At 38.2% G+C, this 22,063-nt stretch overlaps 1 protein-coding gene across 4 annotated transcripts in view; it reads right to left on the reverse strand.

The window, feature by feature from the left end:
• The window catches only part of EIF2AK4 (eukaryotic translation initiation factor 2 alpha kinase 4), a 71,444-nt gene that overhangs the window by 5,135 nt on the left and 44,246 nt on the right, over window positions 1-22,063 (reverse strand). For 3 of the 4 annotated variants that reach the window (XM_054028597.1, XM_054028601.1, XM_054028598.1), the window contains 16 exons: window positions 21,488-21,538; window positions 19,908-20,144; window positions 19,208-19,283; window positions 17,209-17,330; window positions 11,455-11,504; window positions 11,143-11,311; window positions 10,525-10,641; window positions 9,710-9,775; window positions 8,950-9,120; window positions 8,144-8,278; window positions 7,949-8,056; window positions 7,106-7,234; window positions 4,712-4,798; window positions 3,206-3,318; window positions 1,928-1,986; window positions 1,062-1,159 (listed from right to left, as the gene is read on the reverse strand). In XM_054028597.1, coding sequence (XP_053884572.1) covers window positions 1,062-1,159; window positions 1,928-1,986; window positions 3,206-3,318; window positions 4,712-4,798; window positions 7,106-7,234; window positions 7,949-8,056; window positions 8,144-8,278; window positions 8,950-9,120; window positions 9,710-9,775; window positions 10,525-10,641; window positions 11,143-11,311; window positions 11,455-11,504; window positions 17,209-17,330; window positions 19,208-19,283; window positions 19,908-20,144; window positions 21,488-21,538 — 1,788 coding nt within the window. The other variant, XM_054028599.1, reaches the window with a different exon arrangement.

Below are 22,063 nucleotides of genomic sequence, written 5' to 3' on the forward strand. Positions count from 1 at the left end.
TTGTAACCTTAACATTTTCTTAAGCACTCAAAAGTCAGGAAATGCCAGAATTAAGGTTCCCCATAGAATCTTCACTGAATTCTCTTGTACACATGCATTATGACAGAAAATATCATATTGCCTCTATATAAATCCATAGTACGCCCACACCTTGAATACTGCATGCAGATGTGGTCGCCCCATCTCAAAAAAGATATATTGGAATTGGAAAAGGTTCAGAAAAGGGCAACAAAAATGATTAGAGGTATAGAACGGCTTCCGTATGAGGAGAGATTAATAAGACTGGGACTTTTCTGCTTGGAAAAGAGGTAACTAAGGAGGGATATGATAGAAGTCTATAAAATCATGAGTGGTATAAAGAAAGAAAATAAGGAAGTGTTATTTACTCCTTCTCATAATACAAGAACAAGGGGCCACCAAATTAAATTAATAGGTAGCAGGTTTAAAACAAACACAAGAAAGAATTTTTTCACACAATGCACCTTCAACTTGTGGAACTCCTTGCCAGAAGGTGTTGTGAAGGCCAATACTATAACGGGATTCAAAAGGGAGCTAGATAGATTCATGGAAGATAGGTCCATCAATGGCTATTAGCCAGGATGGACAGGAATGGTGTCCCTAGCCTCTGTTTGCCAGAAGCTGGGATTGGGTGACACAGCATGGATCACTTGATAACCTGTTTGTTCATTCCCTTTGAGGCACCTGCCATTGGCCACTGTCAGAGGACAGGATACTGGGCTTGATGGACCTTTGGTCTGACCCAGTATGGCCGTTCTCATGTTCTTGATAGCCTTGCCCCCAATCATGTGGGAAATCTGTGTTAGAGCCAAGAACTAGTCTCCTTGAGTCCCATTTCAATGCTTTACACCCATGAAAAAAAATCCATTTTCTTCCTCTTGTAACCCTTTGCCCCATTCACTGTCCATTCTGCAGACTAAATGAGGCACAGATCCTGCAGGACAAACAGCCTGTGATCATGATATTACAGCTACGTGCAGGCCGGAAAAAAAATTCAAACCAAAACGGAAAGAAAGAAAAAAAAAAAAAAAACCTACATATACCTGAGTTTCATAACGCCGTCTGACACTAGCAGGCAATTTTTCAGGAGCTATAACACTCACATTTGGCACTACAGAAGTTCCATGTGGTTCAAATAAACCTAAAATGCAAACAGTTTGAGAATATTCTTTCTTCACATAAACAAGCATGTTATATCCTGTTTTAAACAAAACTAACCCCCACTAATCTTAATGGGTCAAGACTACTCTGATGGGTGCTATTGAAGCAATTATGCAATTTTTAAAAAGCAACAGAGGGTCCTGTGGCACCTTTGAGACTAACAGAAGTACTGGGAGCATAAGCTTTCGTGGGTAAGAACCTCACTTCTTCAGATGCAAGTCTTGTGGCTACAACTTAAAGTGACTCATCCTGCAAAATCTTCTGATTCTTAAACCAACAGAAAAAACAGGATGGAACTTGGTTGAGAGTCGTCTCCATTAGCTTTCTGCACTGTCCGCATTATAAGTCACATCACTTTGCAGCAAGATAGCCACTTCCAGCTATAGAATCAGAAATGTCTACTGTAAACAAAGTTTTAGTTTATTCAGTGTGGCAAAAAGTCCTTTGTGCCTTGTGAACATTTTAACTGGTGGGCCTAGCAAAAATGGTTGCATGTTTCCTGTAAGTTTATTATAAAATGACTTCTGCATTTTATAGGAAAATGTAATTTAAACTTCTCAAATTTTAGACACAGCATTTGAGATTAGAAAGAAATAACTCTAGCCAGGTAAAAGTTGTAAGGAAAGACATTTGTGGTTTATTTATAGCGATTCTTGTAATGTGATTAAAATATATACTACTTTATTGCAAAGAATGTTTACTGTACACAAAAACAGTCAATTTTAGCCTAGAATTAGTGATTATATACCTGAAGTATTAGCAAATGATCCTTTTAGATTTTGTACTGAGAGATTATCTGAAGTTTCTCTAAAAGCAAGCAAACAAAAACAGTTATAAAAATAGACACAATGTAAAAGCAGTACAGTAATGTAAGCTACTGTTAGCAAACTTTCACATACAAAGGAATTTTGTATTCTTTTCACTCCAATTAGCTGAAAAAAATGTAATGAAGATTTTCAGCATATAAATATTTGCAAATTAAATCCTGTATTAGTTAAGAAATGCCAACACACAATTAAACTTGTTAATTTAAAAAGAACTGTCTTCAACAATCATAGTAAACAGCAAAACTTTCCTTGCTACTTTCACTAATTGTAAATGGGAAATATTTTAGACACCAGGTTTCGCTTTCATTACCTTTCTACTCCTATATAGGATCCTGCATTTATGTCATATAAAGTTGCTTCTGTGCCATAACAGTCATGTTAACTTCAATAAATGAATGTCAAACAGGAAAAATAGTTGGACTTCATGGCCTGATCAAGCAGGAGGAGATGAGCAGCAGGCGAAAGAAAGAGCTTTTCTTGCAAATCAAATTGTTAAAAAAAACACCCACATGGACTTTTCTTCAAATGTGTCCCAGTATGGAAGTTTCCTATTACAGAGCTACATTTTGCAAAACTATTCAAGAATAATACTGAAGGCCAATCTTGTAATGATTATTGCATGTACATCCGTGACAGTATAAAAGTAAAGACCTGATTATTCAATCCGCGCTTCTACTTTCACATGCCCATGTGCATACTTGAATGATTCTAATAAATGCAAGAATTTTACTGTAAGCTTTTTGGGGCAGGGACCTCTTTTGTTCTGTGTTTGTACAGCACCTAGCACAATAAGGCCCTGGTCCACGAAAGGGGCTCATAGGTGCTACTGCGATACAATTAGTAAGTAATATCAAAGTTCAGGCAGGTATGCTCACATGTTGCAAGTCTGAACAATTTTGCTCACTTAGAAGCCCAGCTGAAAATCTGGCCCTAAATCTGTAAAGCAGTAGGAAGAATACTTCAAAATGTTTCTCTCAGTTGCCTTTGGCAAATCTCAAGACATAACAGAAGTCCTACCATCACATTATTTTCCTTCTTTTTCAAAAAGGAATTTGGCAAATCTTTCTCAATGGTAATTTTAATTAAAAATCAATGTAATAGAAACCTCAACGGAAGTCTTATTTTGAAAGTCTCTATTTAATCTGATTTATGAAATGACCGTTAATTTGAATACTCCTGTTCACTTTTTATGCAGCTACCTGTTACTTCTTTCATCACAGACTTTAGTCTTCAGTTTCTGGACCAGGTGTTCTACTAGCTCAGTCTCTAAAATCCTTTTCTCCGTCTGCCTTTCCTTCTCGAAGGATTTCACCTACAAAATTGTAATTTAACATTTCAATGAGTTTAATGAGATTGCTAAATCTGGTAATCTACATAAATATACTGTGGAAACAAAGAAAAGTAAGTTTGACTAGGCTCATTACCTATTAAAGATGCAATTATCAGATGGAATAAGACTGAGACTATCAGTTCATCTGATCACTGGCCAATTAAACCCTCTGACTTGGTTGATTAGATTTCTGCAACCAAATAACTAACAATAATTTCTTTTGCATTTTCACTGCTTAGGCTTTGCCGCTTGCACTTGTTAATATAGGATAATGACCTTTGGCTGGTGTCCGGGGGGAAATACTGCGTTAAACACAGGGTTCTCTCTCTCTGTTTTAAATTAAAGGATTAATTTGGAATGTGGTTGCCTTTCACTGAATTTGCAGAGAGGTAACTCTCCAGCATTTGAACCTACACATATTTACTCAGTCTTTGTTTTATTAATTACGAAAAGACTAATTAAACTAGAGAATCGCTATGCCATTTAATATATTGACATGCTCTTTGTATTTCTGCTCTACCGTAACAAAATATCATCACTAGGTTCTAAAAGATTAAATACGTTTTTTTCATTGCATCTTTAATGCCTAGATACATCACTCTATGATCAAATAATTGTCAAGATCAGCTTGTTCTTACAGTTAGTGTAAGAGGAAGATTGATAATTGAAGTAAGTGAAAGGTATCTTACTGTTATACATTATAGCTATGTTATACAACCATGCCATATAGGGGCAAATGACTTTAACAGATCACTGTTTTTTTATGAAAATGATTAAAAGAAGTAGCAGAGATAATGGTCCAGAATCAGTGACAGCTTTGGGCACCAAAAACCTCTGTTTATGGACAGAAGAGATACAATACAGACAGTGGCAATTCAAGCTTCCTCACAGTAACGCCTTTGCACATCAACCCTGACCTGGAGAGACAAATAGAAATGGTAGTTCATAGTTCTATGTCTATTCAAACATTGTCTATTTTGCTAGCTGCCAATAAGGCTGCCAATTTTCTTGGTATTTGTTTTGTAATGTAAACAACTGCCCAACTGGAAGAGGCCAGAGATCACCAATTCATTTCATAAAGTCACCAAACAAACAGCCATTACATAGTGGTAACTTTTCCCCCCCAGATAAAAGAGGAGGGAGACTGGGCCTGGTAAAAAACTAGGAAGATGGGTCTGCTGTGCATCCACTATCCATTCTTCAGAGTAATTTCGTACTAGTTATTAACTCTGAAACTGTACTGAGCTGAAATGCCAACTATTAAATTATAGAGCACTTTCCCCAGAAAATATTCTATTAGCTCCACAAAAACTCATATTAGAGCAGATTATTCATCTGAAGTATTTACAAAAATTCTCTCCAACCCTACTTTTACCTTTACATGATTTCCTTCTTTCTCAGAGACAAGAGTCACATATGTGATCCCAGAACATTTGCAATACTCTTGCAGTTCTTCTTGGGACTAAAACAAGAAAAAGTAATAGTAGAGAAGTAGGGCAGAGTATAAAATGACAATTTAGACAATCAAAATCTCAATTAAGTTGACTGGAAATACATATATAGTGTACTTATTGACCTTCTGAGTAATGAAAAGCTTTGTACATCGGTCCAGGAAGAACAATCTCCTTGTCAATTTCTTTATTTTCATGTTTCAAATCCTATAACTCACTAAAGTGTGTTTCACCAAGAATTAGAAGTAGAAGCTGGATATTTGTCTCCTTTACATCTATTAGCAAGAATGGGCTATTCTTCCAGTGTTTGTAACTTTCATTACTAGCCCCACTCCTGCACGGAGATCTACCTGGATGGATCCCTGTCCCTGTGTGGAGCTCCACTGACTTCAACTGGGCTTTGCACAGGGTGTCCACCTGTGCAATTCTCAGCGAAGAATCAGGGCCAATGCTTCCTGTACTGACGTAAAAGTTTGTCAGCATTAGATGTCAAGGCAGAAAACTGTCCAAGGTTAAGTGCAATCAAGAGGTTGCAACTTGCCATCTGTGAACAGCCTCAAGGAGGCCAGCAAGGGCCAATGTACACACAGGAAAAAACAAGTTACTTGAAGGGTATTAAACACCAGTTATACTTGCACTTCAACAGCATATAGCCAGATGCAGGAAAAAAGTGAGAAAAAGTAGGGAAATTGTTGCCAATACTAAGACAATAGAATACCATAGTATCTGCAAGGAAGCTAAGTGACTCAGAACTCTATGCTGTGGGGCATTCTGAATGTGCAGAGCCACAGTTCACTAAATTTGAGAGAATGGGCAATTCCACGGCATTTCCTTTGACATTCACCATTTAGCATATATATAAATTAACTGAACCAGATTGGCAAACAGTCCAGAGGGGTATAAGGTAGGTAAGTACTTTGCTTATCGTCCCATAATCTATCTGTGTCGGGCACCTACTGTTTCGTTTGGGCTCATTGTAAAGGAATGAGAAGTCAGTCCTTCAATACAAATAGCATTTTCAGGAATCTTGCAGCACTGGATATTCTTAATGACTAACACTGTGGTGACACTTGTATGTTTTAGGTCAGTAATCCAACAGTACTGTCTGCAGTCCCTGGAGTACAGCTTCATTATGCCACTGTAGTGGCCACTAGAGTGCAGAATATGCTCCTGCCTCGCAGCCATGTTAGCCCGTCCTTTCCCACTTCTAAACAATACATGAAAACTGCTCCTGCAAAAGGTGTTTTTCATTATTGCCACTACTGGCCCCATATTTAGAACCTTTCCATTTCCTCCTATGAATGACTCCCTCTGTTTCATTTTGGAGGTGGGAGGGGGGTGGGTTGGAGTATATTTGTTTTTATATTGTTGATGTAGGTTGGTAAAATACATTTTTGGGGAAGATTTATGTCAAATACTTGTCCAGGATCTACAGAATCTTGGGTGCTTTTCAATAAAGCTGTCTCCACTACATGTCATCCCATGGAAGCAGCATAACCCAGTGAATATAGCACGGGATTTGGAATCAGGAGACTTGGTTCTTCTCTCACTGTTGACCCTGACTCAGGACATATCCACAGCTCCATGAATTCAGTAAGAGTCTTTCCACTGGCTTCAGTGGACTTTGTATCATGCCCTCAGGGAGTAACCATGGGTACTGTGATGGGTTGGATCACAGAAACCCCCCTGGGAGCTGCCAACTTATGTGCCAAAACTACGTCTACCCCTGTTTTCCCTGCCAGCTCAGGATTCCAGCACCCTGTCTTGCTGAGCCAGACACTCCTGTCTGCTCCAACACAGACTGCAGGTTTGGGGCAAGTAATTCAGACCTTGGGTCTGTGTTGGAGCAGACGCTGAGCCAGACACTCCCGTCTGCTCCAACACAGACTGCAGGTTTGGGGCAAGTAATTCAGACCTTGGGTCTGTGTTGGAGCAGACAGGAGTGTCTGGCTCAGCAAGACAGGGTGCTGGAGTCCTGAGCTGGCAGGGAAAACAGGGATAGAAGTAGTCTTGGCACATCGGCTAGCAGCTCCCAGGGGGGCTTCTGTGATCTAACCCGTCACAGGTACGTCACCTAATCTGTCTGTGCTGTAAAACGAAGATTATGATGCTTATCCGCATTGTAAAAGGTGATGAGAGCTACAGAGGAAAAATAGTATAAAAGCAAACGTAATCTTCATTGATTTAAGGATAGCTGAATTGCACCCAGCTGTTCAATATTATGATTCTATAAATGAATAACCTCTAAGAGGCTGCTTTAGCAATACCAGCCTTTATGAAACTGACATATAGCTAACAAATATGTAGACACTCTTTACCTGGGACCAGTCATACATGATATCAGCTGGAATTCCCGCAGTCCAGAGTTTTTGAATGATATTGATGGCTCTCGTCATTGACATCTGCCCAACACTCACAACCAACAGATCACAAGCGCCCATAGTAACCTGGAAGAAAAGTAGAAGTGAGAGGGGCAATGTGAGCTACCAGAGCTTGTTTTCAGGTGTAAAAATGTTGATATTCCTGGAGAACAAATATATTATTGTGCTGCTTTTCAAGCAAATTAGGCAGAGATTAGGAGATGGTTCATTATTAAGCATTTTTTTAAATTAAACTCTTCAGCAAATCTGACCCTGTTACAGAAAAAGCACTTGCAAAGCCTAAATCAGTGAGTTACCTGGCTTTACCTCCTCCCTATTTAGCAATGTTAATGTACCTCTTCACAAAGAAGGATTAAAAATATACACATTCTGCTGCTGAGTGAAATTGTTATATGATTTATGTAGAAAAGCCCATTTTATGACAAAAAGAAGGGCTAGGGACAAAAATACGATTTTTTTTTTTTATGGGGAAGAAAATGACTCTACATATGGGAAAACATATCTTTCCCCTTTCACAGATATTAATCATTGAATAAATTTCAAAAAGGAAATTTTTATGCCATTAAACAAGCCATATACTACATTTCAGTTTACCATTTTTTAAAGTATCTACATAGATAGAAGCAAAGGAAAATGCAGCATATCTTGAGGCTTCTGTCTATTTTAGTATGGAATTATTTTGAGACACATCTGAACCTCTTAATATTTCTTGACTATCTATGGCTACATACAGATTACTGAAATGACAGAAATATGAATGAAACAGGAACTGAAACATACAGAGTCCTCCATACTGGAAACTGCAGCAGTTATTTTATCTATAGCTATACTGACTCCAACAGCAGAAGGAAGAGGTCCTATTGTTTGCGGCCCTCTGAACTGTGGAATCTGAAAAGACAAGAAACAATGCTTTTAGTAAGGTATCAAAAAAGTATATGCTTTTAAAAAAAAAAAAAAAAAGTTAATTACACACACCAGATGATCATATCTGCCTCCAGCTGCAAGAATTTCAGGCACAGTTCTTTGTCTGCGTTTGATGTATGCTATAAACTGAAAGATGACTCCATTATGCTGTTGCACTTTGTAAACGAGTCCTAAATTTATAGACACCTATAAAACAAAAATGAGTATTATATCCTCACTAAGTCTTATACCAGTTTTAGTTACACAATTGTAAGGTATTAAAGATACACATCAGCATATCATGAAAGCTTAACATGGTTTCTCTGCTTTTGAGGAGATTTAATACTGCAATTAAAATATTGATCCCTGAAGAGACAGATTCAGCCAAAAAGGCTGGAAAGAGGAAAGAATGCCTTAAATCTAAAGGATCACAAGGGGACATGAACTATTGAAGATTTGTGTATACATCCCAAATAGCAAGCCTTTAGAGAAAATGAGCTATTTCAATTGTTACCATCAGTATTTTAGAAACGTTTAAAATTTTCAAAATTTAAAATTTTCAAAGAATCCCCTAGTGCTCTCAGTGATATGTATGTAGAGAAAATTATTTTTCAACTAAAAATGCAATTGAAATAGTCCAATTACACAGATATAAGTATTCTTCAGCTGAAGGTTTCTTACCAATACAGGCCCTACTCTGAGAGTAAGGATCTAAAAACAGGCGCCACCAGTAGTGTTTATCATATATAGTACCACAATTTTATGGTTCTTTTTTCTGTTCTTCAGACTATCCATGGTCCCGGGGAAAGGTTTATGAAGACAGAGCAGTTGTACAGAGCTATAAATCAATGAATTTATAATCCGACTGCTTTACAAACCTGAAGTTTTATACCAAGCTTCTTTAAGAGACCCATGACTTCCTCCAGATCTTTCATGCTGTGTTTTACCAGCTGGGTGACACCAGTTTTTTGTTTTATCATTGTGTTTATCAATGGGCTTAAATCGTTCAACTCTCCCTTCTGCTCAATAAATCTGTACAGTTGACAAAGCTGAAAATATACACAGATACAATACCATACACATGCTTGAATAGAAGGCATATGAACAACAACATAGCTTTGGTTTGGTGTGACTAAAGGTTTACCATTTATACTTGTTTTGCAGAGTGGACTAATAATTCTGCTTAAGAATTTGGGGGAGGGAGTGGACACATGAAAATTCCTAATCAGGGCATAAAGAAGTTGGATGGTGAGAGATCTATCTCAACCCATTCTCTATATTCATGCATCTAACTCTGCTTAATATTATTTAGTATCTCACACATTTTTCTTTTGGAAATCTCAGTCTACAATATTCCATTTACCCTTTGAACATCTGCATAATCTGAAACACAAATATTAAAAAAGGGAGAAACCAAGAAAATAGTAACGCTGAAAGAGACAAGTTAGACCATTTCCAAAGAGGTATGACAGTAAAGAGATCAATAGCATTTCAGTTGCAAATGCAATGGCATCATCTCTATACGAGTGGCATATTCTTAGCTGAGGTTTTAATGGGTTTCATAGTAAATAAAGTACTACAGATTTATAACAATTTATAGGGAAATACAAATATAATGTGTAATGTTGAACTACTTACGCTGTTTGATGACAGAGAAAGATTACAAAATTTGGCTTCCACTTCTCTTTTTGTTGACTTTTCGGTCTAAAGTACAACAAAAAAACATTATATTGTAGCATATTTTTAGAAAATTCACTTTTGAGAAAAAAGTTTACTAATTGTTTGAGACAAGAATTAATAATGCAGCTCCTTGGTTACTTCCCCCCCCCCCCCCTTTGATGTACCCATCTTCAATCAATTACTCTCTGAAATATCACTGTAAACAATGGCAAAATGTTTACTTGCCTCTCAGTGATTCCATATCTGGTTTGGTCGCATTACATGTAAAAAGTCTATTTAAAACATAGCTTTTGCTTAAAAAAAATACAAACTATGTTAAACAGAAATATTACATGAAGTTAAAAAAACCTATGGAAGTTCTTTGTTGTGATTTAAACATTCCTCTGTAGTGTTCGCAAATGAAACTGACTAGTCCATTTTCTCTGATTAAACTGTGTGAAGTAAAAGCAAAATATAAAACAATAAAAATATATCTGAATGCAATGTTTTCAGTTTTAACAATTTAGGATGTTTTTAGTCATATAGGTAAAGAATTCCCTCTCCCCCCCCAATAAATATGTGCTTTAAGATAACAGTTCTCCTATAAGGAGATAGCAGAAAAGGCTTTAATACAAAATGATAATCTGGAATAATCCACCACTTTTAATATATGGTTAAAATACTCTCTGGTAAATTACCAAAGTATTATTACTCATATTTAAAGATGGCTCTATAATTAATGTGGCACTTTACAGTTATTAAACTGATCTCTGCATGAGTCATTAATATCTTACCATTGCATCATACAGAATGATGTAGACTTGATTGAGTTTCTCTTCTGGTATCCCACAGTGCAAGAGTATAGCTTTCAATAAAGCAGTGTGGTTCAAGTAAATACTATAGTTTCTTTCCTAACAGAGGAAAAAATATCTTATGTTTTATTGGCATTCCAATATGTAAAATAGCTTTTCCGTTTCATAAGACTAACTTTGAATCTCCCCATCACCTTAATTCCCTTCTGTGTACTACAGAACTGGCAAGATTTGTGCTATTTTATATTTTTAATGTCGGGATTAAGAGCCAAACTCTCACTCACCTAAAAGAAGATAGCTCTTATTTCAAACAGTGCTGTAAAAATGTTCAGTAGTGTATACATTGCAAACAGACTGTTCATTGTAAATTGTACTTGAAAAAACTTTTGTTATTTACAGACTCAGTTTGCAAGTTTTATCAGAAGTCAAAACTTGGAAATATTTAGTGTGTTACAAGGTGAGAAGGTCTTTTTCTAGTCATTGTTGCCTACATATTTCCTTATTTACAATTCCCTCTCTAATGAAACAGCCTTTTATGGTTAAAAAATCAAAGACAATGAAAAATGTCTGTTAATAAAGGAGGTAAGATGAGGGAACAACCTGTAGTACTGGAAATTCTTGGATGATTTCAGAAATAGCGTAGATTGTTTCTGCAATAGGTAAAAAGCTGTTTCCACTGGAAGTGATGATGTCAAATGCACATTCTAGGAGTTCTTTGGGGTGACAGCGGTCTAACTTCCGAGGTCTGTATACACGCTCTATACAATATCTACAAAAACCACCAAAGAAAGAATCAATACAATACATTCAGTGCTGTCATTTATTCAGTCATTGTGTAGAAAGTTACATGTGCAACAGGTGAATATTAGTCCTATTTGGATGAGGCATAATTCCTCCCAACTATTTTCTTACCTTTTCAAGTTTGATATATTATTTCTAGCTACAAATCTTGCAAAAGGAATCTGAAAACAAACAAAAAAAAAGGTGGTTGAGACAAATATGCATAACTTCATTCTGACTTATGCTCTTAGACTAATGCTGAATTATATATACATCATGCAGTTACACCTTTATTCTCCCATCTGTAATAATGTCTCAGAAAATGTGTATTTGTCACAACTAAATGGTATTAAGCATCTCTGGTGTATCTTTCAGGAAAACGGTGTTCACTGAGTGGGGGAGAACTCAGTTTTTCAGTTATGCTGATACAGGAGGTATGCATTGCAAAAGGGGGTATGCATCTAGCAAAAGGCGGACTAACCACGATTGTTTGTGTGCTGTTAATAAAACCCTATTTCCAGGAACACAGAAGGCGATTATCAGCTGCCATATTCAGTCAATGCTTCTGTACCCAACACATTTTAGGAAACCACTCATTCCAACAAAGAGATCAAACCTGTGAAGGCCCTTAGAGTATTGATAGCATTTAGTCTGATTCTTCCTTTTATTACACCAATGGTATCACACTGGTCTAAAACTGGGGTAACAGAGGCAGAATTAGACATTATAACTAGCACTATTGAAGGATGACACTAAAAAAGTCTTTAGCCTTTATACTTTTAAAAATTAGGGCGGTTGATTAATCACAGTTAACTCATGCAATTAACTCAAAAAAATTAATCGTGATTAAAAAATTTTATCATGATTAATCGCTCTGTTAAACAATAGAATACCAATTGAAATTTATTAAATATTTTTGGATGTTTTTCTATATTTTCAAATATATTGATTCATATTACATCATGGGTCTGGGAGCTCCCCACAGTTGCTGGGAGCTGCAGGGCCCTGCCTCAGGTTCAAGCTCCAGGGCAGGCAGCTGCAGCAGCCCCTGCAGCTCAGAGCAGTAGGGCCCCCTAGCTGACAGGTCCAGCCCTGTGGCCCGGGGGCTGAAGCAGAAAAGGCCATGGAGGTCTCTGGAAATCGTGGATTCTGTGACATAATCGTAGCCTTATTAATAACTGTAGAGGAGTCAAAGATAGCAGACTGCCATAGGTGAAGTAAAAGACTAGCTGTAGTCAAACAGTGCATGTTTTGTTGATCTAAGATGATTAGCAGCCTTGATGTCACATAGTAGATATGATGGTGAGAAAAATAATGCACATGGATTCTTGGAACCGTCATGCAGCCATGATACACAAAGGCTAATAGGCATGGTATGCAAGACTTGGTGAAAAGTGAATACTTCCAGATGACAAACCATTCAAATAATCTCAACAAGGAGCTGACCATTCTTGAGTAAAGTTAAGACATTATCACATGAGAGAAAAAGGACCTGTAATTGGAAGGTGGGGACTGCACACAGACAATCTTGGCTCTGGTCTACACTATGAGTTTAGGTCGAATTTAGCAGCGTTAGATCGATTTAACCCTGCACCCGTCCACACAACAAAGCCATTTTTGTCGACTTAAAGGGCTCTTAAAATCGATTTCTGTACTCCTCCCCGTCGAGGGGATTAATGCTGAAATCGACCCTGCTGAGTCGAATTTGGGGTAGTGTGGACGCAATTCGACAGTATTGGCCTCCGGAGCTATCCCAGAGTGCTCCATTGTGACCGCTCTGGACAGCACTCTCAACTCAGATGCACTGGCCAGGTAGACAGGAAAAGCCCCACAAACTTTTTAATTTCATTTCCTGTTTGGCCAGTGTAGCAAGCTGATCAGTACAGGTGACCATGGAGTCCCAGAATCGCAAAAGAGCTCCAGCATGGCCTGAACGGGAGGTACTGCATCTGATCACTGTATGGGGAGATGAATCTGTGCTATCCAAACTCCGTTCCAAAAGATGAAATGCCGGAATATTTGAAAAAAATCTCCAAGGGCATGATGGACAGAAGTTATAACAGGGACCCACAGCAGTGGCACGTAAAACTTAAGGAGTTCAGGCAAGCCTACCAAAGAACCAGAGAGGCAAACAGCTACTCCGGGTCAGAGCCCCAGACATGCCGCTTCTATGATGAGCTGCATGCCATTCTAGGGGGTGCCCCTATAACTACCCCACCCTTGTGCTTCCCTCCTCCCCCACCCCTCCCAGACTACCTTGGCAGTTATCCCCCCATTTGTGTGACGAATTAATAAAGAATGCATGAATTTGAAACAATGACTTTATTGCCTCTGCAAGCGGAGATCAAAGCGGGGAGGGCGATTGGCTTACAGGGAAGTAGAGTGAACCAAGGGGGCGGGTTTTCATCAAGGAGAAACAAACAGAATTTTCGCACTGAAGCCTGGCCAGTCATGAAACTGGTTTTCAAAGCTTCTCTGATGCACTCATGGGACGACGACGACGGCTAGCAGTCGTATTGCACCGCCTGCCGTCCGCAAGGCAAGGCAAGGCAAGGCAAGGGGATGCTGCTGTGTAGCACTGCAGTACCGTGTCTGCCAGCAGCACCCAGGAGACATACAGTGACAGTGAGCTGAGCGGGCTCCATGCTTGCCATGGTATGTCATCTGCACGGGTAACCCAGGAAAAAAGGCGAGAAACTATTTTTTACCGTTGCTTTCATGGAGAGAGGGAGGCCTGACGACATGTACCCAGAACCACCTGTGACAGTGTTTTTGCCCATCAGGCATTGGGAGCTCAACCCAGAATTCCAATGGGCGGTGGAGACTGTGGGAACTGTGGATAGCTAACACAGTGCAACGCTCCGAAAGTTGACACTAGTCTCGGTACTGTGGACGCACACCACCGACTTAATGTGCTTAGTGGGGACACACACAACCGACTGTATCAAATCGATTTCTAAAAAATCGACTTCTATTAAATCGACCTAATTTCGTAGTGTAGACATACCCTTGGGGATTCCACAGAGGAGCCTGTCTTTTCTGCTGTAACCTTCCCAGGCAAGGAGAGAGATTTATCCATAATATCTCAAGCTACAGGCAAGCTAATCCTGTAATATGCTGTCATTTTAGGTTTAGTGCAGCTTCCTTTCATATCAGTTTCTGTAAAAATACCAACAAAATCTTTTGTTTAAGCTGAACTGAACTGGGTATCTGATATCTCTGGAGCTGTGGCTGAAGAAAACAATCTGTGATTTCACTGGAGGCAGAGAAAGGTGAAGATAACTTTGTTGGCATACCAGTTCATCAATACATACTGCAGTCTTTCTCTGAAGCAGTACCACAGAATGTGCTTCCTGCATCTGAATGCAGTGGGTCTTTTTCCAGCTGACCAGAAGAAAAGGGGTTGTTGCTCTTTTAAGGGACATGCAATTGGGTTGCAGGGGTGGGAAGGAAGGGGAAAATTGACCTGGACAGAGCAGGGAGGAGCAGGAAGTGGTTGGACCAGATGGGTAACACTGCTCAGAGGTGGGGGTATGTATATCCTGGGCAGTTCTGGAGAAGCCCTCTCTTGCAGCAGTTGAGCTGTGGGGAGGCATCCAAGCTAAATGCCGGTGCCTCTTCATGGCAGGTGTTCACTGCAGGTACTTGTTATAGCAGGGACAGAGTTCTCTGATAAACTGGCTTTGGATTTAGGAGAAGGCATCCCCTTAAGGGATGGGGAAGGAGGGTTGGAGTTACATAAGAACGGCTGTACTGGGTCAGACCAAAGGTCCCTCTAGCCCAGTATCCTGTATACCGACAGTGGCCAATGTCAGGTGCCCCAGAGGGAGTGAACCTAACAGGAATGATCAAGTGATCTCTCTCCTGCAATCCATCTCCACCCTCTGACAAACAGAGGCTAGGGACACAATTCCTTACCCATCCTGGCTAATAGCCATTAATGGACTTAACCTCCATGAATTTGTCCAGTTCTCTTTTAAACGCTGTTATAGTCCTAGCCTTCACAACCTTCTCAGGCAAGGAGTTCCACAAGTTGACTGTGCACTGTGTGAAGAATAACTTCCTTTTATTTGTTTTAAATCTGCTGCCCATTAATTTCATTTGGTGGCCCCTAGTTCTTGTATTATGGGAATAAGTAAATAACTTTTCCTTATCTACTTTCTTCACATCACTCATGATTTTATATACCTCTATCATATCCCTCCTTAGTCTCCTCTTTTCCAAGCTGAAGAGTCCTAGCCTCTTTAATCTCTCCTCATATGGGACCCGTTCCAAACCCCTAATCATTTTAGTTGCCCTTCTCTGAACCTTTTCTAGTGCCAGTATATCTTTTTTTGAGATTAGGAGACCATATCTGTACGCAGTATTCAAGATGTGGGCATACCATCCATTTATACAAGGGCAATAATATATTCTCCGTCTTATTCTCTATCCCCTTTTTAATGATTCCTAACATCCTGTTTGCTTTTTTGACCGCTTCTGCACACTGCATGGACATCTGCAGAGAACTATCCACGATGACTCCAAGATCTTTTTCCTGATTTGTTGTAGCTAAATTAGCCCCCATCATATTGTATGTATAGTTGGAGTTATTTTTTCCAAAGTGCATTACTTTACATTTATCCACATTAAATTTCATTTGCCATTTTGTTGCCCAATCACTTAGTTTTGTGAGATCTTTTAGAAGTGCTTCACAGTCTGCTTTGGTCCTAACTATCTTTAGCAGTTTACTATCATCTGCAAGCAGTTTAGACATCATCCTAATGTCTGGTACAGCAGGGAGACAACCCCCCTATTTTCCAGCCCTTTCACACTCACAGAAGGGGAGGGTAGCAGGTTCCCAGAAATGGGCTGGGACCAGGCTGAGAAGGGGATGGGCTGACAGCAGTTCCTCCAAATAGGCAGAAACAATTATACTGACATCCTTCACTGTATTCCCAGATATGTGAAGTTTGAATAAATTTGCAGCCTAATTAAACCACATCCATTGCAAGGGTGCTGGACCAATTTGTATAGTGGGAGTGCTCAGAGCCATTGAACCAAACTGTAAACCCTGTATATGATGGAAACCACTTCAAGCCTGGGGGTGCAATAGCACTCCTAGTTCCTATGATCCATTGCCTCCTGTCTTTCTCCTGCTGTGGCCAGGACAATGACTATTTCTGTGAGTATATAGGAAGGTAAAATGACCAAACAGGCAATATAGGCAGTAGCCACATTAGGGCAATGGCAGTTACACACATAGTGTAGGCAAATTTCTGAAGAGGAAAGGAAGTGGGATGCTGTTATTCTCACTGGGTCACAAGTGTGAAGGAAGGGACCATTAAAAAGTGAGTTATGAAGTCTTTTCCCTCACATGTGCATAAGTGAAAAAAAAAAATCTACAACACCGTCATCCACTATATTTGTGGTGTAGCATTTTTTCTTAAATTTGTTTTTTTAAGAAGTGTTTAAGTGTGGAAAAAGTAGCAATGTTTTCATTGTATTCAGTGTACTTCCACTCTTCGTAGTTCATTTTTGTGACTGGTGTGATGCTTACACGTGGAGACAAATGCAGGCACAGTTCTGACTGGACACACTCCTTGGAGTTGTGGGTGAAATCAATTATGATGCAAAAAGTAAGGCAAACTTGCAAAGGTTACTCTTTTCCAGTGGCCATTTTTTCTACCCTCCCTATCATTTCTGGAAATGTCATCAACTCAGGGTAGAGGAGAGAGATTGGCAGTCAAGGAAAAAATAGATTGACACTGTACAATCAGATGCCTGAGTGTTGAGAGAAAGAAGTAGAAGACTGTGCCTAAAACTTGATTAGTGAATCAAAGACAATAATAGAAACTACAACATTCCCCAAACCTACTAGCTTAAAGTATAAAGGGTACCACTTACCCTGAGATCATAAGGAAGCATCAACAGCATCCCACTGTGATCCATGAAATATGAAGCTTCATTATGGTCATACAGTTTCCTATTTCTAGGCATTAGCAGTGGGGTATGCAGCTTGATAGCTCCTAGGCAAAATTGGTAAAACACAATTCGAATAGAGGTCACACCTTCTCTTCAGAAGCCATTAAAAAGAAAAAAAAAATCAAAACTCCAAGTGTATAAGAATCTAAAGTAATATTTGTTTAAAATCTGTTACCTTTTGAAATAGATTAATTTTGGGGTCTATGAATAAACTGATAGACGTAAGTGTTACCTTTTTTATTTTTTTTCTTGGGGAGGGGGAGGAGAGGGAGAAGAGGTGTGTGAGATAATTACAGAATCCTACAGACTAACTCCATACCCTAGACAGAATTCTGAAATCATCAGTTTTACCTCCCTCTTCAACCTCCAGCTTCCACAAAGCTTACAAAAGGACAGGTAAGAGTCTCATTAAGCTTGCCAATACTATTATATTTGTCAGATATGGTTGCTGCTAAGCAAGGTGGGCTGAGGATCCTTCTTCCAAAGTACTGAAAGGCAAAGTCTAGGAATCTCACAGAGTGGCCCACATGGCAGCACAAAAGTTTGTGGTTCAGTCGCTGGGCTAATGCTGTTAACACCTTTGTTTATTTTTTTAAGCCATCTTTAAAAATGGGTTATCATCAGAAAAAACAACTTTGTAAAATACCACTTTTCATTGTGTGTTTTTGAAGTCACAGCTGCTGCCCTTAATGACTAGAGTAATTTATATTATCCTTTTACTACTGGATGTCCATACAAATACACAACATCCAGTTGGATTATTTTCTAACTCACATATAATCAATGTTATTGTCAAGTTCCAATGAAGAATTTTTATTAGTTGCTATAATACATGAGTAAGAACAAACCCAGCTTGACCTTAAGATCCCTGGTTTAAGTCTGCAGGGCTAGAAGTTAGAAAATCTTTTCAAGTGTAAAAGAGCAAGTTTGATCTGAAAGTCAGAGTCTGTTGCACTTTTCAGATACATTACCTGTCCTCTAATCAGACCTATATCCTATAAACCTTATAACAATATAAATAAATCAAAACCTCCTTCCCTCTCTCCTGAAAATATTTGTTTCACCTCTAAAATTACTTTTGAGCAAAGAAGTATGTACCCATAAAAATCTGTACATGTTGATTCAGCCACAGCAAGTATAAATATTAGAGATGTTCACCAAAAACTGAATATTTTGTGAAAACCTTTAAATTTCTCCTAAGTAGTTGGTTTAAGAAAATTTTCAAAAGTATGAAATGCTTTAAATTAAATAAAGGTAGGCCACTTGATTGTTTGGCTTAATGTGTTTTGGTTTCTGATTCTCATTTTCTGGTTGCCACTGATTGGTCAGTTTAGCCATATGATGAGAGCTGATCAATTTTTTTCTCATTTTGAATGTTTAAAAAATTTGATTTTTGCTTTCTGGAAATAATTTAATGGAAAATTCAACAAGTGATTGTTATAACGTGACTGAAAAGGTTTCAAAATTTTCCAACATTTGTATGGTGTCCCCACCCACCCGGCACCCCATTTCTTTGAACTAGCCTTAGCAAGTTTTATCTATCACTGTCTTACTATGGTCTACATGTTAACCTAAAATAATATTCATATAGCATTCCCTACCCTGAAAAAGCCCTGAAGTATTGGTCACCAATACAAAATCATTTAGTATAAATTCAAAGACAAAAGATTTACATAGACTAAGATTTGAAATCCTCATCATATTCCATTTATGGTAGATTAATAATTGAGATTTCAAACCAATTTCTCTTATGGAAACCAAAATGAAGGTCAAAGTTCTAAATATGCATCTATCATCCCATGTAACCTTGTGATTATTTTTTTAATAGTGAAAACATTTCACCATCTCTCAAATCCATTCAACACCATTTTCTGAGTAAGGAAAAAACAAAAGGAACAATAACATCTGAACATAAACCTACCATGTCTTCTAAAAATCCGGCTGACAGTCTCACATACATGCTGTTGTATCTTGGCTGCTCGAATGGAAAAACTACCCTGAAAACAACAACCACCCCAAAATAAGGAGAACTTAAGTATATTCCAATACAGAAGACATCAACAAATGAATCAAATGACCATAGCAAACCACAATGAGCACTGCATACAACATAATGTCCTTATTCTTTCCACACATAATATTCCCATTATACACTGATTAATAGTTAAAAAGTGCAATGGAAACAAGGAAACAAAACACATTTAGAACAATCATTTTTAAGTGTTTTAGAATAAGAAGAGAATATTGACTGCAGCCATTAAAGGGGATTGTCTGACAGGGTAGAAATGGCTGTTGCCCCAAAACAAAAATATTTTACTAACACTTAGATGTGAGTATCATGACTATTATAATTGCTAAGAGTAAGAAGCAATCATATGCACACAGGTTTGTGGCCATTTGTTGCCATAGCCAAATTTAGTTTAATTCTTCACTAAGTATGTGAAATTCAAATGGGGAGCAGGATATGAATTAGATTGGAGATATCAGACCAATAGTATTAAATAATCAGTTTGTAAAGGGACACTAATCACTGAGATAAAACATTATGAAGCACAGGTTTTGAGCTAAGTCATAACTCCAACCAAGAAAATGTAGATATTAAAAATCAATTTAAAACTAACCTTCAGCATGTCGCTGTCATAGGTGTAATCCATTGCTGGAGAGATGCGTTGTGAAAATATTTGGCCCATCATAGTCCGGTAAGCTTTCCCATCTACATTTGCTAAGGTATGATGAAGCACTTCATGAAGTTCTGATTCCTCCATCTGAGGTGGCGGGAGGCGTTCACTTTTTAACAGCTCCACAGCAGTTGGTCGTTCTGCAGGATTATGGTTCAACAACCAAGTAATAACCGATCTCTACAAATTAAACCAAAACATATTACTAATTTAACTCCTATTAAAAACATCTCATGTTATGAATATCTCAGTAAGCATCATCAGTTACATTATCATGTCAGTAAGATACTCATGTATGAGAAAGTTTTGATACTATTTGAATCTTGTGAGAAAAATTATTCTTTCCTCACTAGTTCTGAACATCTTTAACTGGGATATCAACAGAGTAAGAATACTATTATCCCTAAAAATGTATCCTCCCCCAGGCAAGACTCTTGGGATGCTGTGTAATAATTTCATAACAGACACAAAATGATGCAAAACTTCAATATAATGTAAAGTATGATACTAAATACTATTAATTTATAGAAGATATGCAGGTAAAAACATGCAATAAGGATTTATAAAATACAGATATAAAAGCAGGAATCTTACTGGCTAATGAAGATTCTGTTTGTTGGCTATTTGGTATAACTTCAAGTATTGGGATTCTTTTAATAAACTGCTGCGAAAAAATAAATAGGGATGGTGTCCCTAGCCTCTGTTTGCCAGAAACTGGGAATAGGCAACAGGGGTTGGATCACTTGATGATTACCTGTTCTGTTCATTCTCTCTGAAGCACCTGGCATTGGCCATTGTCAGAAGACAGGATACTGGGCTAGATGGACCTTTGGTCTGACCCAGTATGGCCGTTCTGATGTTCTTATGATGCTCTAACAAAGAGCCATATCACTGTTCAGCAGGGCAAAGCAGCCAGAAAGCTGGTGTTACTGGCTACCCAGGGACTCTCCTAATGTAAAGAAAATCTCCAGATGGTGTACAGGAGAGTATGGTATCTCTACAGCAGATCCCACTCCCGGCCCATGGAGTAGAGGCATGGTTCAGAGAAACGGGCTATAAAATAACCTAAGATAGCATTTGAATCCACTAAGCTCCAGCTGTCCCCGGCTGTGCCCATGGACACAACGTATAGCTATCATTTCACCTTACAAACCTTTTTTTCTACAATACATCCCACTATGTTTGAAACAAAGAGTTTTCAAAGGGTTAAATTAATTGCTGTTCAGAGTAGCTTCAATTTGTCTGAGCCTAGAGTCAAAATAGTCCTTCAGAGTTTAAAAGGTACGCCAACGAACTCTGCAGTTTGTTAATCCATTATGACTGCACTCAGGAACTGTGTGTTTTAAATATATTTCAATGTCAGTTGTATTAATTGCTTTAACCTTTTGAGTTTTCTTTTTTTACTTTGTTCCAGTGTCATGTGATGACTTAGCAGAGCTTACTAATTTAAAATGAAGTGAAAAAATAATCATTAACATTTCTTAATAGAGAACACATAATAATTAAAATGTCTATAAAATTACCTGCTTTTTATGTTTCACTTCATCAAAGTCTTTTGGAAATTCAATAGTAGACTAAAAAAGATAAATATATTTGAATTAGAATAAGGACGCAAACTTGAGCAAGCTAACCGTATTAACACATGTATATATCAGAAACAGCAAGTCTAGATATTTTTATTACTCCAAGCAAAAAAATTTAGCTAGCTGTTATAGTTAAGATTGCCAAGACAGTGTTCTATTATTATTCATGAGCATTTATATGGTGCTTTGTAACACATAAAAAGAGTTTACAAGATACAACCACAGCCCCATACCCTCTGTGTGACAAGCTGCTGGGTGTGAACCAGGAAGGACTGATTGACCTCTTTATCTAAAAGCTTGAGCCTCTGATTCTTGTGCTTCCATTAACCTAGAGGCAATAGTTTACTCAAACCAAATACATAGTCCTGTCACTAGAAGGGGACAAATACCACAATGGGTTAATGTGGTTCATACAGAAAACCCCAGTTTTCTTCATGTGACAATTACGTATTTTCCTCCCTTTAGCTTACTATAAAAAAAACCTTCAAACATTTGGTTGCAATATAAAGCATACTG

This window comes from Malaclemys terrapin, chromosome 4 (assembly GCF_027887155.1).
Source record: "Malaclemys terrapin pileata isolate rMalTer1 chromosome 4, rMalTer1.hap1, whole genome shotgun sequence".
Classification (NCBI taxonomy): Eukaryota; Metazoa; Chordata; order Testudines; family Emydidae; genus Malaclemys; species Malaclemys terrapin.